This window comes from Canis aureus, chromosome 8, assembly GCF_053574225.1.
Source record: "Canis aureus isolate CA01 chromosome 8, VMU_Caureus_v.1.0, whole genome shotgun sequence".
Taxonomy (NCBI): Eukaryota; Metazoa; Chordata; class Mammalia; order Carnivora; family Canidae; genus Canis; species Canis aureus.
Genome location: NC_135618.1, coordinates 55,622,508 through 55,638,449, shown reverse-complemented (window position 1 = coordinate 55,638,449; position 15,942 = coordinate 55,622,508). Strand labels below are relative to the sequence as shown.

The following is a 15,942-nucleotide window of genomic DNA, read 5'->3' as shown; positions in this document are numbered from 1 at the left end:
TTTTCAATTTGACTGCCAGGTGATTTCCACACATGCTGATGTTTGAGAAGCACAGGACACCCCCCCCCCCCCCCCCCCCCCCCCCCCCCCCCCCGGCTCTGCAAGAAGGTTGTCTGGCTTGCTCACTGCTGCATTTCTCAGGGCCTAAAATAGTGGACCCTCAAGTCTGGTGAGAGGAAGGATGCTGGTTGGAAGAACGCCCAGCAAACAGGTCAAGGCCACACATCCTGCAGGGGGGTGTTCTGCTTGGCCTCCCACTTTGGAAAATTTGGATTCATTTACAGCACTTAAAAATCAAGAGAGCGCACATAAAAATTCGGATTTGTGGTTTTTTTCCTTAAAAAAAAAAGGCAAGACAAAATGCAAGTCTATGCCTACATACATACTTTCCTAGTTTGCCATAGGTCCCAGCTATCTCCCTCTGCCCATTTGCCTGACTTCCCAAAGTAGAGTGGAAACCCTACAACGGCAAAGTACCCAAGTTAGAAGTCCTTTTTCTGTGCCCCTTTGCACCCTATGATGTTTTGGACAGAGCCCAGCAAATATCGACCATATTTAAGTATCTCTACCTGCCTCCCAATAAACTGAGAGGCAATGATGACGTCTTTCCTAGCCCATGTTCCAAGCTCCCAGAGTTGTGCCTAGTAAAAAGAAGTAACTGAAATGCTTGCTGAATAAAAGGAAGTTTTTTAATTAAGTTGCTATTATTTTTTATCCTTGTGGTATGTATTTTTCATTGAAATTTAAAATATGTAGACAAAAGGTTTACATATCATAACTGTACAGCTCAATGGATTTTCACAACTTGAACCCACCCCACATAAACACCCAGATTGAGAAAGAGAACCCTACCAGCACCCCAGAAGTCCCCCCATGCCCTGTTTTGGGCAAAACTCAAAACTACCCCGTAGATTGAGGACTTGTTAGGAGACTTACAGGACTCAGCACAGAGTCTTACTATTAGCAGGCTATAATTTATTACAGAGAAAGGCCACAAAGCAAAGTGAGCAAAGGGAAAAGGTGTATAGAACAAAGCACAGAGAAAACCGCGCAAGCTTCCCAGAGCCCTTTCCCAGTGGAGTCACACAGGACACACTTAATTCCTCCAGCACTGAGTTCTGACAACAAAGGTGAAATGTTATTTGCCAGGGAAGCTCCATAGAGACTCAGTACCCAGGGCCTTTCCTGGGAGCTTGTCAACAAGGTGCTCTCTGCCTAGCACATATCAAAATTCTGGATTCCTGGAAAGAAAGCAGGTATTCAGGATAAACCATATTGTTTGCAACATTTAGGCAGAGTGAGCCACTCGTCATTTAGAGTATGTTGAGAACCCTCTCGAAATCCAATTATCCAGATGTCAGCCAAGGCTCAGCCTTACAAACAAGGAGAGTAATCTCAGGCCTACATTGTTAACTCTCTTCTGCACTGTCCCCCACCTTGGCCGTTGGCCCAGTCTTTATGCAGCGAATTTATTATCAGTAGAACCCCCTGCAAAATGATGAGACCAATCTGTAGTACTGATCTCAGGCCTGTTAGGGGTCCTGCATTTAGCCATTTAAAATATATCCCATTAACCATAAAAGTCTATTTTAGATATGTTATTGTCAACTATACCTCAATTAAAAACAACAATAACAACAACAACAGTCTATCCTAGAAAGCCAAGCAGCTTCCTCATAGAAAGCCAAGCAGCTTCCTCACTCAACTTCTGTATGATTCATTTCTACCTGGACCGTGGGACCACATCCAGGTCCAGCACAACTGTGGCAAGTGCAAGCTGCTCTGAAGCCTTCCAGGGCTGAGGCAGTGTGGTACTAGGGCACAAAGACATAAGTACAATTGGGCACAAGGTCCCCCTGGAAGTGAGTATGCAATGTTAGGACTTACGTTAGATGGTGAAGGTTAACAGGGCCCCCAGTGTAAGCCTCCTATTCTGTGGCCTCCTGCCCTAGAGTTTCCAGTCCAGTCTGAAAGATCCAACCAGCCCTTGGTTTCTGAAGGGCAGCCTGAAGGCAGTCAGTTGCAAACAGTTTTGCTTGTTCATGAACAAATTTATGCATCTTGTGAATGTGCATTCTGTGTAGGAGAGCCCGGAGGCCCTCTGTTGTCACAGTTGGCACTGCCAGGTGTGAGCATAGACTCAGTGGTCTTAACTCTGAGCACTCCAGTGCATAGAAAGGCAGCACTGAAGTCTTGTCAGGAAGAAGGGAAACCTTCCATGAAAAACCAGGATCATAAATGCCCCCCTCCTACTTGCCCAAGGCTCTCCAGGTGCCAGGACGTCAGTCCATTGTTAAAAACCCCTGGAGGCCCCAATGTTCAGCAAACCAACAACATTCTTTCAATCACCTCTTATTCTACTCCAGGCCTTTTCTCTGCAAGGGATGTATGCAAGAGGCACAAATACATTTTTGCAGATAAATATTTTTTATCTAACTTAACCAGAAAGACAAACTCAGGAATTGGTCAGGATGTGTCACAGGGGTTGGACTGTGTCCCTACCCCACCCCCCAATTCCTAGGTTGAAGCCCTTACCCCCAGGACCTTAGAATGTGACTATATTGGGAGACAGGGCTTTCAAAGAGGTGATTCAATTAAAATTGAGACATGAGGGTGGGCCCTCATCTGATCTGACTGGCGTCCTTGTGAGAAGATTAGGACACAAACAGCATAGAGGCGACTATGTCAGGACACAGGAAGTGACCATTGGCAAGCCCAGGAGAGAGGACTGGAAGAGAAATCAAATCTGCCAACACCTTGCTCTTGGACTTCTGGCCTCTGGAGCTATGAGAACACATAGTTCTATTATTTAAACTCCCAGTCTAAGGCATTTTGTGATGGCATCCTAGCTGACTCATGAGGATGAAAGCCTGAATTTTCAAAAATTTTAAAATGGGTTTACATAACCTCCCACTCTTTTATCCAGTGAACAGCCAAAATCAATCCCTCTCTTAGAGTCAGATAATGAACCTACCTTACTAAGTGTGTATGGAGGGAGAGGGAGTAAGGAAGCAGCATCCGATCCATCTATCAGCCCATTGTGGTAAGTTCCAAATAATATAGAAAGCTGGACACAAGTCAACAGCAGTGAGACATCCCTGTCAAGAAGGCCCAGAGTCCAATCTGTTAACAGCAGGCGGAGGGGTCACAGTCCCTATGATGTGCCCTCCTCCAGTGTGCAGCTGTTGGCAGGGATCACAAATTTGGGTTCAGGTAGCCTCCACATTAGTTATAAAGAGCCGACCAGCAGCTTGATTTTAGATGGTCCCATCAGAGAAGAAGCCCTCTTCTGTGGGCATGCATATATGGTCTGATGATCCAGCCAGCGTCCATGATGGAGGTTTTCATCACTTAGAGCTTTACAGAAGGGGTCCTACATCTCTAATGTTCCCAGGGTCAATATTCCTGCTGGGCTGAAACAACTCGCGGCAGCCTGTAGCAGTTTGCAGCTTAGTCATGTCCAGACAAGAATCCGTGAATTTGGGATTCCAGAAGAGCCAGCTGTTTTTCTTTGGCTTGTTGCAGAAAGACATATCACAGTACCAGACAACCATGGTCCAGGTTCAAGTGACAAGCAAGGCTTCCTTTTCCCGGTGTCAGTCTTAGAGTCTCAACTGACCCGCTCAAAACCATGCACATCAGACTAGCTGGTCATTGGTCTCTACATATCACACATTTGATTTCAACTAGGGCTCACTGGCAATTTAACTGCTTTTTCCAATTCCAAGTGTGAATTTCCATACAGAAATTGCCTCTCTTTTCATGTTGTCTCCCCTTCCAGAAGTTCCAACAGACACAAATCATAGCAAAAATCATGAAGACTTGTCTTAGTTCCAATATTCAAAGAATTTACTCCAACACACGCATCGATAGCTAAAAGGAGGAAGCTGTATTCCACTAACACCTTATTTTTTTTACACCTTTCATTGATCAGATGATCCCTCCAGCATTTATGAAATTAGAACTATGAAACATTTTAAATCAATTTTATCATATTTCCAGATTTAATAGCCACAAAATACAAAGTCATTTTTAAAAACTCCCTTTTTTCCTCATTGCAAATTTACTCAAACCCCTAGCAGTAAATTCAGCACTGATAGGATTCTAACCACAGGTCTGAAGTGGTTAGAAGCTAACTCTTTTCTGCAGAGGCAGAAACAACCCGTCATAAGATAAGACCACTTAGCAATCATGGCATGTATATTTTATTCCATTTAGGAACATTTTTTAAGAAATGGTGAAGCACTGAAGAAACTTTAATTTCCTTTGACCTTTAACAACTGTTTTCATGTTCCTTTCTAGTTCTTGTCAATGTGGACTTTCAATGGGTACAGCTGCAATTGCCACATTAATACCATTGATCTGCAGAGTGTCAGGAATACTAATAGCCAACTCTTACTGAGCCCTTACTAGATGCTGGGCATGGGGCTAAGAGCTTTACAGAGATGATCTCCCTGAATCCTCACAAAGACCTTATTCCCATTTTGAAGATGAGGAAATGAGCACTTCTGGATTAGGTTATCGCCCCAGGTCCTATAGGCAGGAGGTGGCAGAGCTAGAATTGCAACCCAATTCTGCTGACTCCAAAGTACCCCTTATGCAGCCTCTGGGGGCCCTATCTGTCTGGCTAGCCACAAATACCAGATTCATTTGTTCACTCCCTCCCTCCCTATCAAAGAGCAGCATGATGTCTCATGGACCAGAGAACCCTAAATGGACCTAAAAGCAGCATGATGTATATCTTAAACTCATGGACCAGAGAACCCTGTTCAAACAACAGTTCCTCCCCTTACTAGCTGTGTGACCTTGGGCAAGTTACTCAACCTCTCTGTGCCTCTAATCCCACGTCAATAAAATGGGGATCATGATAGTGCCCATCTCCTAGGATTCTGGGACATGCCTATCTCTGAAGATTCCTGTGAAGAGCTTCTAGGAGGAGAGCACTTCAAACACACCAAGCACATGGGCATGCCAACTGTTGTTATGATTACTGAAATAAAGAGAACCTGTGGCTATTCCTAGGGAGCTCAGGGTCTCTAAGAGGTCTTGCAGTTCCTGAGTCTCAGATTTCCTTATTCTCCCCTTCCTCTAGCCCTACTACTTCCCCGGGCTCTTGCTGTCCCTATGCAAAGTCGGAAAGCCCGCCTAGCTGACACCAAAGGTTGAGATGAATATAGCTGAAAAGAGGTATGTGGGTAGGGTCGAGAAAGACCAGGGCTGAATGTCTAGACCCACGGTCTGAAAGCCAGAGAGGGTGTGGACTCCATTCTTGTGTCTCTTCTCTTGGATGATTTTCATATGCACAAGCCATCTGCATGATGTCCAATGGACTTGGAGATACAAAACAAGCCATCTCCTCTCGTTGGGGAAGCAGGGACGTCCTGTGCTAACTCTTCTCACTTCAGGGTCTGGGTTGGACTGCAGAATGACAAGTACATGTGGCCAACCCACCAGCAAAAACTTCAGGAAAACAAAGGATTAACTGATTGGGCAGCAAGGTTCCTTCTCAGAGCCACATGCTTTGGAGGCCTGGGATATTGGGGGAACTGCATAAAACATGGACTTTGTAGCCAGATAAGACTTGGCTTTGATTCTGGCTCAGTCATTAATTAGATGTGTGACACTGGGCAAATTTACTTAACCTCTATGAAGATCAGTTTCCTCCTCTGAATAATGAGTTATAAAAATCCCTACGTTTTTGACAGTTGGGAGGATTAAATGTTCTCTAATAAGTGCCTGGCAAGGAAGGGTAATTTCTGTTCCCCATCTCTTCTTTGTGGTAGATTGATTATAAATGAACAGATGTTCTTAACTTTATTCTAAATTAAAAAATATACAAGAATATTATACCTTATACTATTAGGAATTTCACTCAAGATGTATCATTTCGTAATAACAGTTGTTAAAACTACGAGTCATTGAGCGCTTACCCTGAGCCAGCAGTCCTGCTTTACATGTATGAATGCATTTAAATTCTCATTAACAACCCCTATTCATGTTCCTCATTTTATGGATGAGAAATCTGAGATTCCACAAGGGGAGATAACTTGCCCAAAGTCACAAGGCAAGTAAACAGCAGGGCTGGGATTTGGTCTGCCTGTCTCTGATGCCCACACCCTTCACCACTATGACCTGAAAAAGGTCCCCCAGGAAACTCTGTTTCCTTGGCTTTCTCTCCTACTAATCTATAAGACCCTCCAGGCACATGATGAGATGAGCACTGGGTGTTACACTGTATGTTGGCAAGTTGAATTTAAATAAAATTTTTTAAAAAGTAAGATTCCCTCCAGAAGCGGTCTGGCTCCATCTTATTTTCTACAGGAGCTAAGAAAGGCAGGGCCTGGTACTCAGCAGCAGCACAACAGGTGTTTGTTAAATGAGTAAATGCGAGATGTAGCAAGTAGTCAGGACCCCACCTTCCTAGCCCAAGTGCATGTTCTAGAAAAGTACAACCAGATTACTGGGGGGCTCTCGAAGTGTTTCAGTGTTCCTGGACTTACAGGAACTGGTTCAAGATGGCAGGACACTTTCCTGACAGCTCTTTTGAAATAACAAAGCCTTAACACATTGTCTCAACACTGCCAATGGCATTACAGGGGCCTTGCAGCACCACAGAAACTATCCCCCAGGGGATCAGCTCCCAAGATCTAATCACCCAAGGCAACCAACCAGGTCCAATAATGCCAATTTGTCCTGGAAATAGCTGAGGGCAAGTGAGAACATGTCTGGGGCTTCATGTTCTAGACCCCTGTGGGCTCTCACTGGCCAGATCAATGCACCAAGAAAGGCCTCCCTATCCACCAAAATCCCCTCTTTATAGCTGAAAAACTTCCAAGGATGTATTAAATAGAAGCAATGTTTGTCTGATTCACGTCAAGTCTGTCAGCACCCACATGGGTCAGAGTGACAAAGAAGGGAACTGTGGCCTCAGGCGCTGAGTGAAATGGCCCATGCAGAAGTGACTAATTCAGAAGCCACTGCAGATCCCAACTAACCACAGGAGCCCTGTGTAACCACATGCAACAGAATCCACCAACAGGAGGTGCACAAACCAGTCATTCGTCCTTGTTTCCTGCACCAGGGACCCTGCAACATGAGACTTACTTAGGCTGGGTAGGGACTCAGGGGTGAAGGAACTCATATCCAGGTAAACACTCTATTAAGTATATGCCAGATACCCACAGGCTCACACCGGACTCCTTAGCTGGTGTGGGCTCAGACAAGAACACAAGTACATAACTAGAATGCTATCTAAATCTTGACAAGGGTCCTTCCACAAGGTGTTATGGGGGTCCACAAGGAAGCAGTTCCAGGCAGAGGAGCATCCTCTAAATGGCTCTTTATTGGGCACTACACTTCTGATAAGCAATATCCTCTCTGTGCCAGGCCCAGGTACCTCTCAGGAGGCACCCTCCCTCCCAAGACCAAGGGTAATGAGATTGGAAATGTGGTAAGGGTAGGCAGACTGAGGATAGTGAGGACAACTGGAGAAAAGGAAGAGGTGTGAACTGGACAGGTGATTTTTCCTTCCTAGTAACCATTCATCCTCTCTTCTGGTAATATCACCTCCTCCACACACACAACCACCAGGCACCACTTTGCAGTCCATGTGGGCATGTGCCCCACCCAGGTCTAGGCAATCAGTGCATTCCACCTTCCTGGCCATGATGATTACTTGAGGCTTGATAGCTCCCAGGTTTGGGCCAATGAAAGCCAGGTCCACGGGTTTTGTCAAGAAAGGGGAACTTTGGGGTGCTTGGGGGGCTCAGTCGATTAAGTGTCTGCCTTCAGCTCGGGTTATGATCTCAGGGTCTTGGGATCGAGCCCTGTGTCAGGCTCCCTGCTCAGTGCGGAATCTGCTTTTCCCTCTCCCTCTTCCCCTCCCCCTGTTTGTGCGGTCTTTCTCACAAATAAATAAAAAATCATTAAAAAAAAAGGGGGGGGGAGTTCTTTCTACTAATAACTGGAACTGCAGGGTCACTTGTGAAGCCTGAGAATGAAGCCAACTCAAAGGAAAGCAGACTCAAGAACTGAAGAGACAGGGCAGCCCGGGTGGCTCAGCGGTTTAGTGCCGCCTTCAGCCCAGGGCCTGATCCTGGAGACCCGGGATCAAGTCCCATGTCGGGCTCCCTGCATGGGACCTGCTTGTCCCTCTGCCTGTGTCTCTGCCTCTCTCTCTCTCTCTCTCTCGCTATGTATCTCTCATAAGTAAATAAAATCTTAAAAAATATTAATAAAATAAAATAAAATAAAATAAAATAAAATAAAATAAAATAAAATAAAATAACTGAAGAGACAGATCCCTGATGATGCTGTTGTGAGTCTTGGAATATGGCCTGAAGTCCAATCTGGCCCTGGCCTTATCAGCCCCATAGGCCAGTGAGTTCCCCCTCTACCCTAAGCCAACTGGAAAGAGTCCCAACCAAGGTCTCTCCCATCAGTCTGCTCTTCTGGGAGTATTGTGAGGACAAGACACTTTCTTCTCTGGGTTTTAATTATCTGGTGACAGATTGTCCCTGGAGTGAGAGCCACCATGGAGACAGAGTCCAGCTGGCCTTTCCTAGGACACAAGACTGTCAACAGCCTTTCTAACAGTATCAGTCAATAATTAGACTCTTTTACTGTTTGAACTAGCTATTGTTTCTGTCTGCCCAATACCTTGCTTTGGTGATGGACTCTTTTCTCCACCCATTCCCACCATGGAGGGATGGAGGAAAGCTCATGACCCAGATCAGGTCTATGGTACAGCCCTGGCCACAGTAATTAATCCAAAAGGGTATGGGACTTGCCAGAAGCCACTGAGAACCTTTCTGTGGGACTTTTACAAATTAGTACTGGAGGGAAAAAGGCTTTCTTTCAGGGTCACCAAGCTGGAAGGGTATGCATCTGGAGCTGTCAGTTGCCACATGCCCCAATGCGTGGGGAAAGCCCACTCACAGTAGGAGAAAAGGAAGCCAACACACAGGCTTGGGAGAGCTTGCTTACTGTCTCCCTAGTCCAATCTCCCCCTCTCCTTTTTACTGTTAGAATCTCCTTCTTCAGAGTTTTAGCTACCCAAACAGTGACTAAATTTACAGCCTCTCTTGTAGCTAAGGGTGGCCCAGTAATTTGGGTATTTGATGAGTTCACTGAGCCCAGCTACCTATTTGTCCCGAACAACCTGCCTATCCCTGCACTGTTAGGAGGGATAACTCGTTGGAGCCACAGTATTTCCATGGTCTCTCTGTTACAGCAGCCTCGTCTGTACCTTTACTAATGTGCAGGTGAAAAAAATATACAAGACAAGGGGGCCTGGATGTCTCAGTCAGTTAAGCATCTGCCTTCAGCTCAGGTCATGATCCTGAGGTTCTGGGATCAAGCCCCCGCATTGGACTCCCTGCTCAGCAGGGAGGCTGCTTCTCTTTCTCCCTCTGTCCCTACTCCCTCTCATGCACATGCCCTCTCAAATAAATCAATAAAATCTTTAAAAATAAATAAATAAAATCTTTTTAAAAAAGATATAGAAAACAAAGAGCTCTATGGGGTTTAAATCTCTGGATACAGTTGTCCCTGTGGTGATGATATTATTACTTACGGAGTGCTAGGAGTTATCTTTAATGTTTATATATATAGTAGCTTATTTAATCTGAACCAATTCTGTGGGGGACACTATTGTCATTCTTGTCATATAGGTTAGGATACCAGGGCAGAGAGATTAAGTAACTTGCTTAAGGTCCATATTACGCTGCCTCTCAAACTAGTCTTTTCCATGATTTGTTGCGGAAGCCAATAAAATCCATTTCTTACTTAAATTGGCTCAAGCTGCATTTCTGTCACTTGCAACAAAGCATTCTAACTGGATTTTTGTCTAATCCAACTTGCAGATTCCTCTATAGAGTGCCAACCATATGGTACGGAATTTTATGACACTATTTCTTACAGCAAGCAAGACAATTCTACAATTCTCTCATGGAACCTACTCCCATTTACCTTCAAAACTGCAGCTACAAGACAACAGGGCACATTGCAAGGAGTCAGTCATCTAAGAAGGGACACTGGGCTTCCTGTCTGTGACAGACAGTGTTGGATGGTTCAATCAATACCATCTCCCTCTGGCTGGGGGAGATGCCAGAAAATGATTTATTTTTTTTTTAATTTTTTTTTTATTTTATTTATTTATGATAGTCACAGAGAGAGAGAGGGGCAGAGATACAGGCAGAGGGAGAAGCAGGCTCCATGCACCGGGAGCCTGATGTGGGATCCGATCCCAGGTCTCCAGGATCGTGCCCTGGGCCAAAGGCAGGCGCCAAACCACTGCGCCACCCAGGGATCCCCCAGAAAATGATTTAAAAACAAAAATTTGCAGCCATTACAAATTGCAGCCATTACTGGTGTCAGATAGGACTCGTAGCAGATGTGCTCCAAGGGAAAGCCTAGTCTCATCTTACTAGGGGAGAGCCGAATTGCACAACTAGGCTGCCAGATAAACCTGGGTCAGCTACTTCTTCACTGTATGGATTGTGCCAAGTTATCTAAGATCTTTGAGTTTTTTTCTCATCTGTAAAATAGGAATAACATCTACCTTACTGGGTTGGCGTGAGCCATAGCAATATAGTGAATGTAAAATTTATAGCAAGGGACCAGGCATGCAGTGAAGTCACGATCCAGGGGTCCTGGGATCAAGCTCCACACTGGACTCCCTGCTCAGCAGGGAGGCTGCCTGACGAAGTGAGGTAGCCATCATGGAGGTGGAGAGGGATCACCTTCAAATGCTTTGTTTTGCGTGTTAATCTTTTAATGCACAAACATAAAAAAAAAAACAAACGACAAACTGGAACAGTTTTACATTGACCTAGAGGAGATCACCACATATAGCCATTTTAACAAACCTCATAACCAGATATTAAGTCAGGAAAGCTCCTGCTAGATCCTAACCTTCAAGGCTGGACTACCTTATCCTGTTCACAGCAGAATCAGAGCATTAAGCAAAGCAAAGCCTTTCAGACCTTCCTTTCTAACTCTTCCTTTTAGACCAAGAAGTCAGAGCAAAACCAGGCAAGGTTGTGTTATTCCCCAGGAGAGAATTAAGAAGAGCACTAGTAACTTCATTTACTCCTTGGGGCTCTGTGCCCACAGAATGATTTAAGAGTCCCCTGTGTATATATGTGATTGGGTCCAGGTACAGATATTTTGGTCTGAAATGTAAGGTTTATGGCAAATACGAGTGGGTGAATGGCTCTAGGCCAGAGGACAAGTGTCACAAAGGCTACATCTTCAAGGAAATAAGGCATATGCTGTTGCCTCCAAATACTGTGAGGCAAGGAGTGACTGCTAGACTAATTCATCCACACAGGAGACTCATACCTAGGTCTTTGCAAAAATAAAACCCCTTCTAGTGAAAGCCAAAGGCCCTAGAACAGAATGCTAGATAGCCTTTTATTAATCACCCTGGGTTAAAATGACATTTAAGATCATTTTGGGAAGAGGAGAAATGCTAACCACTCCTACCTTCAAGTTTTAGTAGCCAAAAGGAATCTGGGCTCTGAAAAGTCACAAACACTTTTTCCCCCCCACGACCATTAACAATTGTAGCAACTGGCCAAATGTTGCTCTCCTTGAAGCTGAGAGTGACCCATGTGGGAGGTGCTCACTGTGTGAGCAGCTAATGGCCATGAGTAGCATGCGAGCTTCACGACCTCCACCTGGGACATGCCCTGCTCTGTAGGCCTGTTTCAGCAGGATCCCATCACCCACAGCACCAAGGGGTGGGAGTGCTGGGAACAGATGATTCTGTGTTCCACAGATAATGTTATGAAGTGACTGTTAATAGATAAGACCATTAAGCACAGCATTTGGACACAATTCCTCCAGACGTTCTGTTGTCAAAGTCTTAAGAGCTTAGAACCTGGAAGGATTGGGAAATTCTAAAGAATTAAAACCAGACAAAGAAAAAAAGAGGGCAGAAGGTATCAAAGACACAAGAGCTCTTTGTAGATGCTGGCTGGCTCACTTTGTCCCCAAGTTCATCTTAGAGCTCAAACGAATTCAAGACACGAGGCAGAGACATTAGACCTGTGTCAAGGGCAAAAACTTCTGGTAGTAGCTCTTGGTGACGTCAATCATCAGCTCCTGGGTACATTCTGGGAGCTCCCCTGAAAACAGTCCTGGAGAAAGAAAGACCTGGTCAACGAACTGGAGCCGAGGAAAGCCAGCAGTTTTAATTTCCATTTAAACCCCTATGAGGCCCTTTTCTTTACTCATGAGCATCTAAATGCTAGGTCTTCCAGCTTCAACACTAGCAGAATATTTTTACTGACCGTATCTTCAAGATGGAATTTTTGTGTGTGGGGGGAGACAAACAATAATACAAATCCTCGAATGGATAAATATCTTCCAGATAAAAGCAGTTAGTACATTATTGTATGATTTAAAGAGTTAAGGCATCTCTGACTACATGGGAGGTTGTTTCAAAGATTGGTCCATCCCCTGGATTGTGGTGTGACACCTACAGGGCAAGCCAAGGTGAACACCCTTTGAGGTAAGAAACCGCTCTGTTGTTCATACAATGAAACTGAATCCAACCCCCAAACTTGCTACATATAGACAAATCATGGATGGGAGTAGAACAGAAATATCCTATTGAAAGACAAAAAATTGTATTTAAAGATTTCTAGGAAAGAGGCACTCTTGTACACTATGGGTGGAAGCATATATTTGTACAACCATTTTGAAGAGGAATTTTGGAAAATCTAGCAAAACTTTTAAAAGTTCACTCTGTAGCCTGAAGAATGACTTCTAAGAATTTATCCTCCAAATAACCTTGCCCAATTAAACAATATATGTACAAAAATATTAATGCAGCAAAGTTTCTAATAGTGAAAATCCAGATACAGCGTCTAATGACCCATTATACCAGGGAACTGATCCATTACACTGTGGTGCTTTTATGCACTGAAAACCACATAACCATGAAAAGGAATTAGGGGAATCTCTACATACGACAAGAAAAGATGCCCAAGATACACCATTAAGAACACAAGTTTCCAAACAAGAGAAAGTGTGAATCTGTTTATACAGGTTAAGCAGTTTTATATATCTGTGTTATATACACAAGTACCTATATACACATATACAACACATACCTCTGCATTAATATGCATACAAAACAAACAGAGACACTTGCATACATATATAGAGAGAAAATAACAGGTAGGATAGAAAAAAAAGTCTAAAAAATACAAAATTCTCACAGACATCTACCTTTTACAAATGAGCAGCCCATGTTAGATTTGCAAACATATGTTTGGTCTGTACAGTATTTAATCTTTTTTAAAAAGTTAGCAGCCAACCCTTAAAAATTCAGATATATCCCATAGAAATTCAGATTTTTAGCTCCTCATGAAATATCAGAAGTTCTTATAATGTTACGCCTGTATTCTGGGACAGCCATGATAGGCTATTACTTCAATCACTTCTGACTCCTACAGGCAGTTTAGGCTTTTTAGTTCGTGACCCAGATTCTTCCTGGATGATTCGCCTTTCATTTTGTTCCACTACTCAATGTCACACAGTGGAGCCCTCCAAAACTGTGCTGGCTGTCCTACAGTCTTAGGCTTCTTTATAAAAGATGTAAATTGCCAACAGCAGTATCTAGATGTTAGCATTTCCTTGTGAAAATACTGAAAAACATGGGAAGTCTCTTGTCACAATGCACAAAGTACTAGACTCTAAATAAGGATTTTAAGTGCTAGTCAAGGCTTTCCTATGAACCAGCTCTGATCCTGTAGACAGACAATCCAATCTCTCAGTTTCCCCATCTACACAATGATCTCTGAGGTCTCAGGCAGCTTGAATCCTCCATCAGAACCTCCAAACACAGTGCTTATTTGGATTTAAAATATCAAGTAGTAGGGGCGCCTGGGTGGCTCAGTGGTTGAGTGCCTTCGGCTCACGTTGTGATCCCGGGGACCTGGGGTCCTGGGATCAGGTCCCGCATCAGGCTACCGGCAGGGAGCTTGCTTCTCCCTCTGCCTATGTCTCTGCCTCTCTCTTTGTGTCTCTCATGAATAAAGAAGTAAAATCTTTTAAAAGAAAAAACACACAAAAAACAAAACAAATACCAAGTGGTGTCTCCCGCCTCAGTCATCAATGCACAAAGACCACACCTGGTTCTAAGAACCTTGAATAAGTTAAAAGAGATTAAGGTATTTCTCTGGCAATTTACTTCTCACCTCAGATCAGATAACTGTCTGACAATCAACCTAAGACAAAGGCTGGGGCTATTCTGATCTGCATTTGCTAAGAACAATGAGACTTTTCCACAGTGGGAACCCAATATAGGGAGAATCACTCAGCAAGGCTCTCCTTCCTCCTCTGCAAATGCAGAGATGCATGGAAACAGCAGAACAGCCAATTTCCTCCCTAAAGATTCTAAGTGGATGATTTTGTACATCTCTGAAACCCAAAGTCAATGATCTGAGTGATGAGTTTTTTAATTAGAAAAGCAACTAAACCACTCAGTTGGTGGTAGATCTCATCTACTGTCAAATCTCTTCCTACATAGCATCTTCCATCTGTGAATCTCTGGTGTGCCCTCTGTCCACGCTGCATAAGTTCATCCATATAAAACCATATGGAGAAGAAAAGAGACTGCCTTGGGGTGGAATAGTGGACATGAGATTTTCTTCTTCCTTCTGATTTTCTGTTTTCCAAATTTTCTAGGATATGCATGTATCACTTTTGTTTCCTCACGTGTTTGATCATTTGGAACACTGAGCTGATGAAGGCTTTACCTGATGGCATTCTGTGAGCCAAGATCGAGAGGGGATGTACTTGCTTCTCTTGGGTGTCCTAGAGCTATCATTAGTCTTAGACCACGGTTAACGTCAAATTTTCAGTTTGGGCATTTTTGGGCAATGTGGGAAATATAAACTCAAATCTCCAACCAACATGAAGCCATTGTTAGAATTCTCTGGAGAGAAATGGAGACTTTTTCTTTTTCTACCCAGAACCCAGGCCAAGAGAGTCTTGTTTCTTTATACTTTTCCTGGGCTGGTGGCGGGTTTACTCTCTATCAGCTTTTTGTTGGGAGATCACACTTTAAGAGGATCTCTCTGTGGATACAAGGCTTTCTCTCTCATCCCTACAGGAGTATGAAACCCTAAACTACTCTAATTAGGAAGCTACATAAACCTAACCATACTTATAGTGAGAGTTTCTTTTCCTCTTTGTTTCTGACCCTTGAAATTTCCTTATGAACCCAATTATGCATTTGAAAAGATACTGGTTATATTTTAGATAGCATTTCTAGGTAATCTGTAGCAGGAGAATTTTTAAATTAGCTAGATCAATACATTGTAAGAGATAAAAAATTGCGTATGTTTTTTTTTGTGATGGAAAATGAGCTTTCATATTCAACAGCCAAGCTTACCTGGGCAGCCTGAGAAGACAGTGAATGGTGGCACCACAGTTTCTGGGGGTAATACTGTGTTATCAAGAATTTTGCAGCAGTCTTTCAACACACACCGGCGCCCCTGAAATTAAAATCTTGTCACTAGGAAATAGAGCAGGAAATGCTTGAATAAAAGTTGCCTGGTCTGCTGTATGGAATGCTATTTTATATTTTCTCTATCCATGCTATCATATAATAGATAAGGACAATGACAAGAGGTTTGGTCACAATTCCCTATTTTGGGTGGCACCTGACAAGCAGGAGGTAGGGATATGAATGTGCATGTGTATGTGTGCATGTGTGCATGAACTTGGAGAAGGGTTGAATGCTAGGGACAGTTCATGTTATCTTTGGCATTACAGATTCAAATTCAGTCTTCCAAGAGTTGTGCGATTTTCTGCTTGTCTTTTAAAATGCAGTAGACATTTATTATTATGCTTGTCTGACATCTGATCTCCTTTCTTCTGTAACAGAACCTGTATTGTTCTTGGAAACCACCCCTCTGCCCATCA

At 43.6% G+C, this 15,942-nt stretch overlaps 1 protein-coding gene and 1 long non-coding RNA gene across 4 annotated transcripts in view; one reads left to right on the top strand and one right to left on the bottom strand.

Moving 5' to 3' along the window:
* Positions 1-667: 667 nt before the first annotated feature.
* The window catches only part of DCTN5 (dynactin subunit 5), a 31,991-nt gene continuing 16,716 nt past the window's right edge, over positions 668-15,942 (bottom strand). The window contains exons 5-6 of one of the 3 annotated variants that reach the window (XM_077907024.1): positions 15,410-15,512; positions 668-12,143 (exon numbers count right to left, since the gene is read on the bottom strand). In XM_077907024.1, coding sequence (XP_077763150.1) covers positions 12,046-12,143; positions 15,410-15,512 — 201 coding nt within the window. In that variant the 3' untranslated portion in view covers positions 668-12,045. Of the gene's footprint in view, positions 12,144-13,033; positions 13,659-13,688; positions 14,061-15,409; positions 15,513-15,942 lie in introns of those variants that run through there. The other 2 variants (XM_077907026.1, XM_077907025.1) reach the window with 2 other exon arrangements.
* LOC144319184 (uncharacterized) lies at positions 11,904-15,740 on the top strand. The gene is made up of 3 exons (XR_013385089.1): positions 11,904-12,517; positions 14,701-14,784; positions 15,400-15,740. It is a non-coding gene; the product is annotated as an uncharacterized LOC144319184 (long non-coding RNA).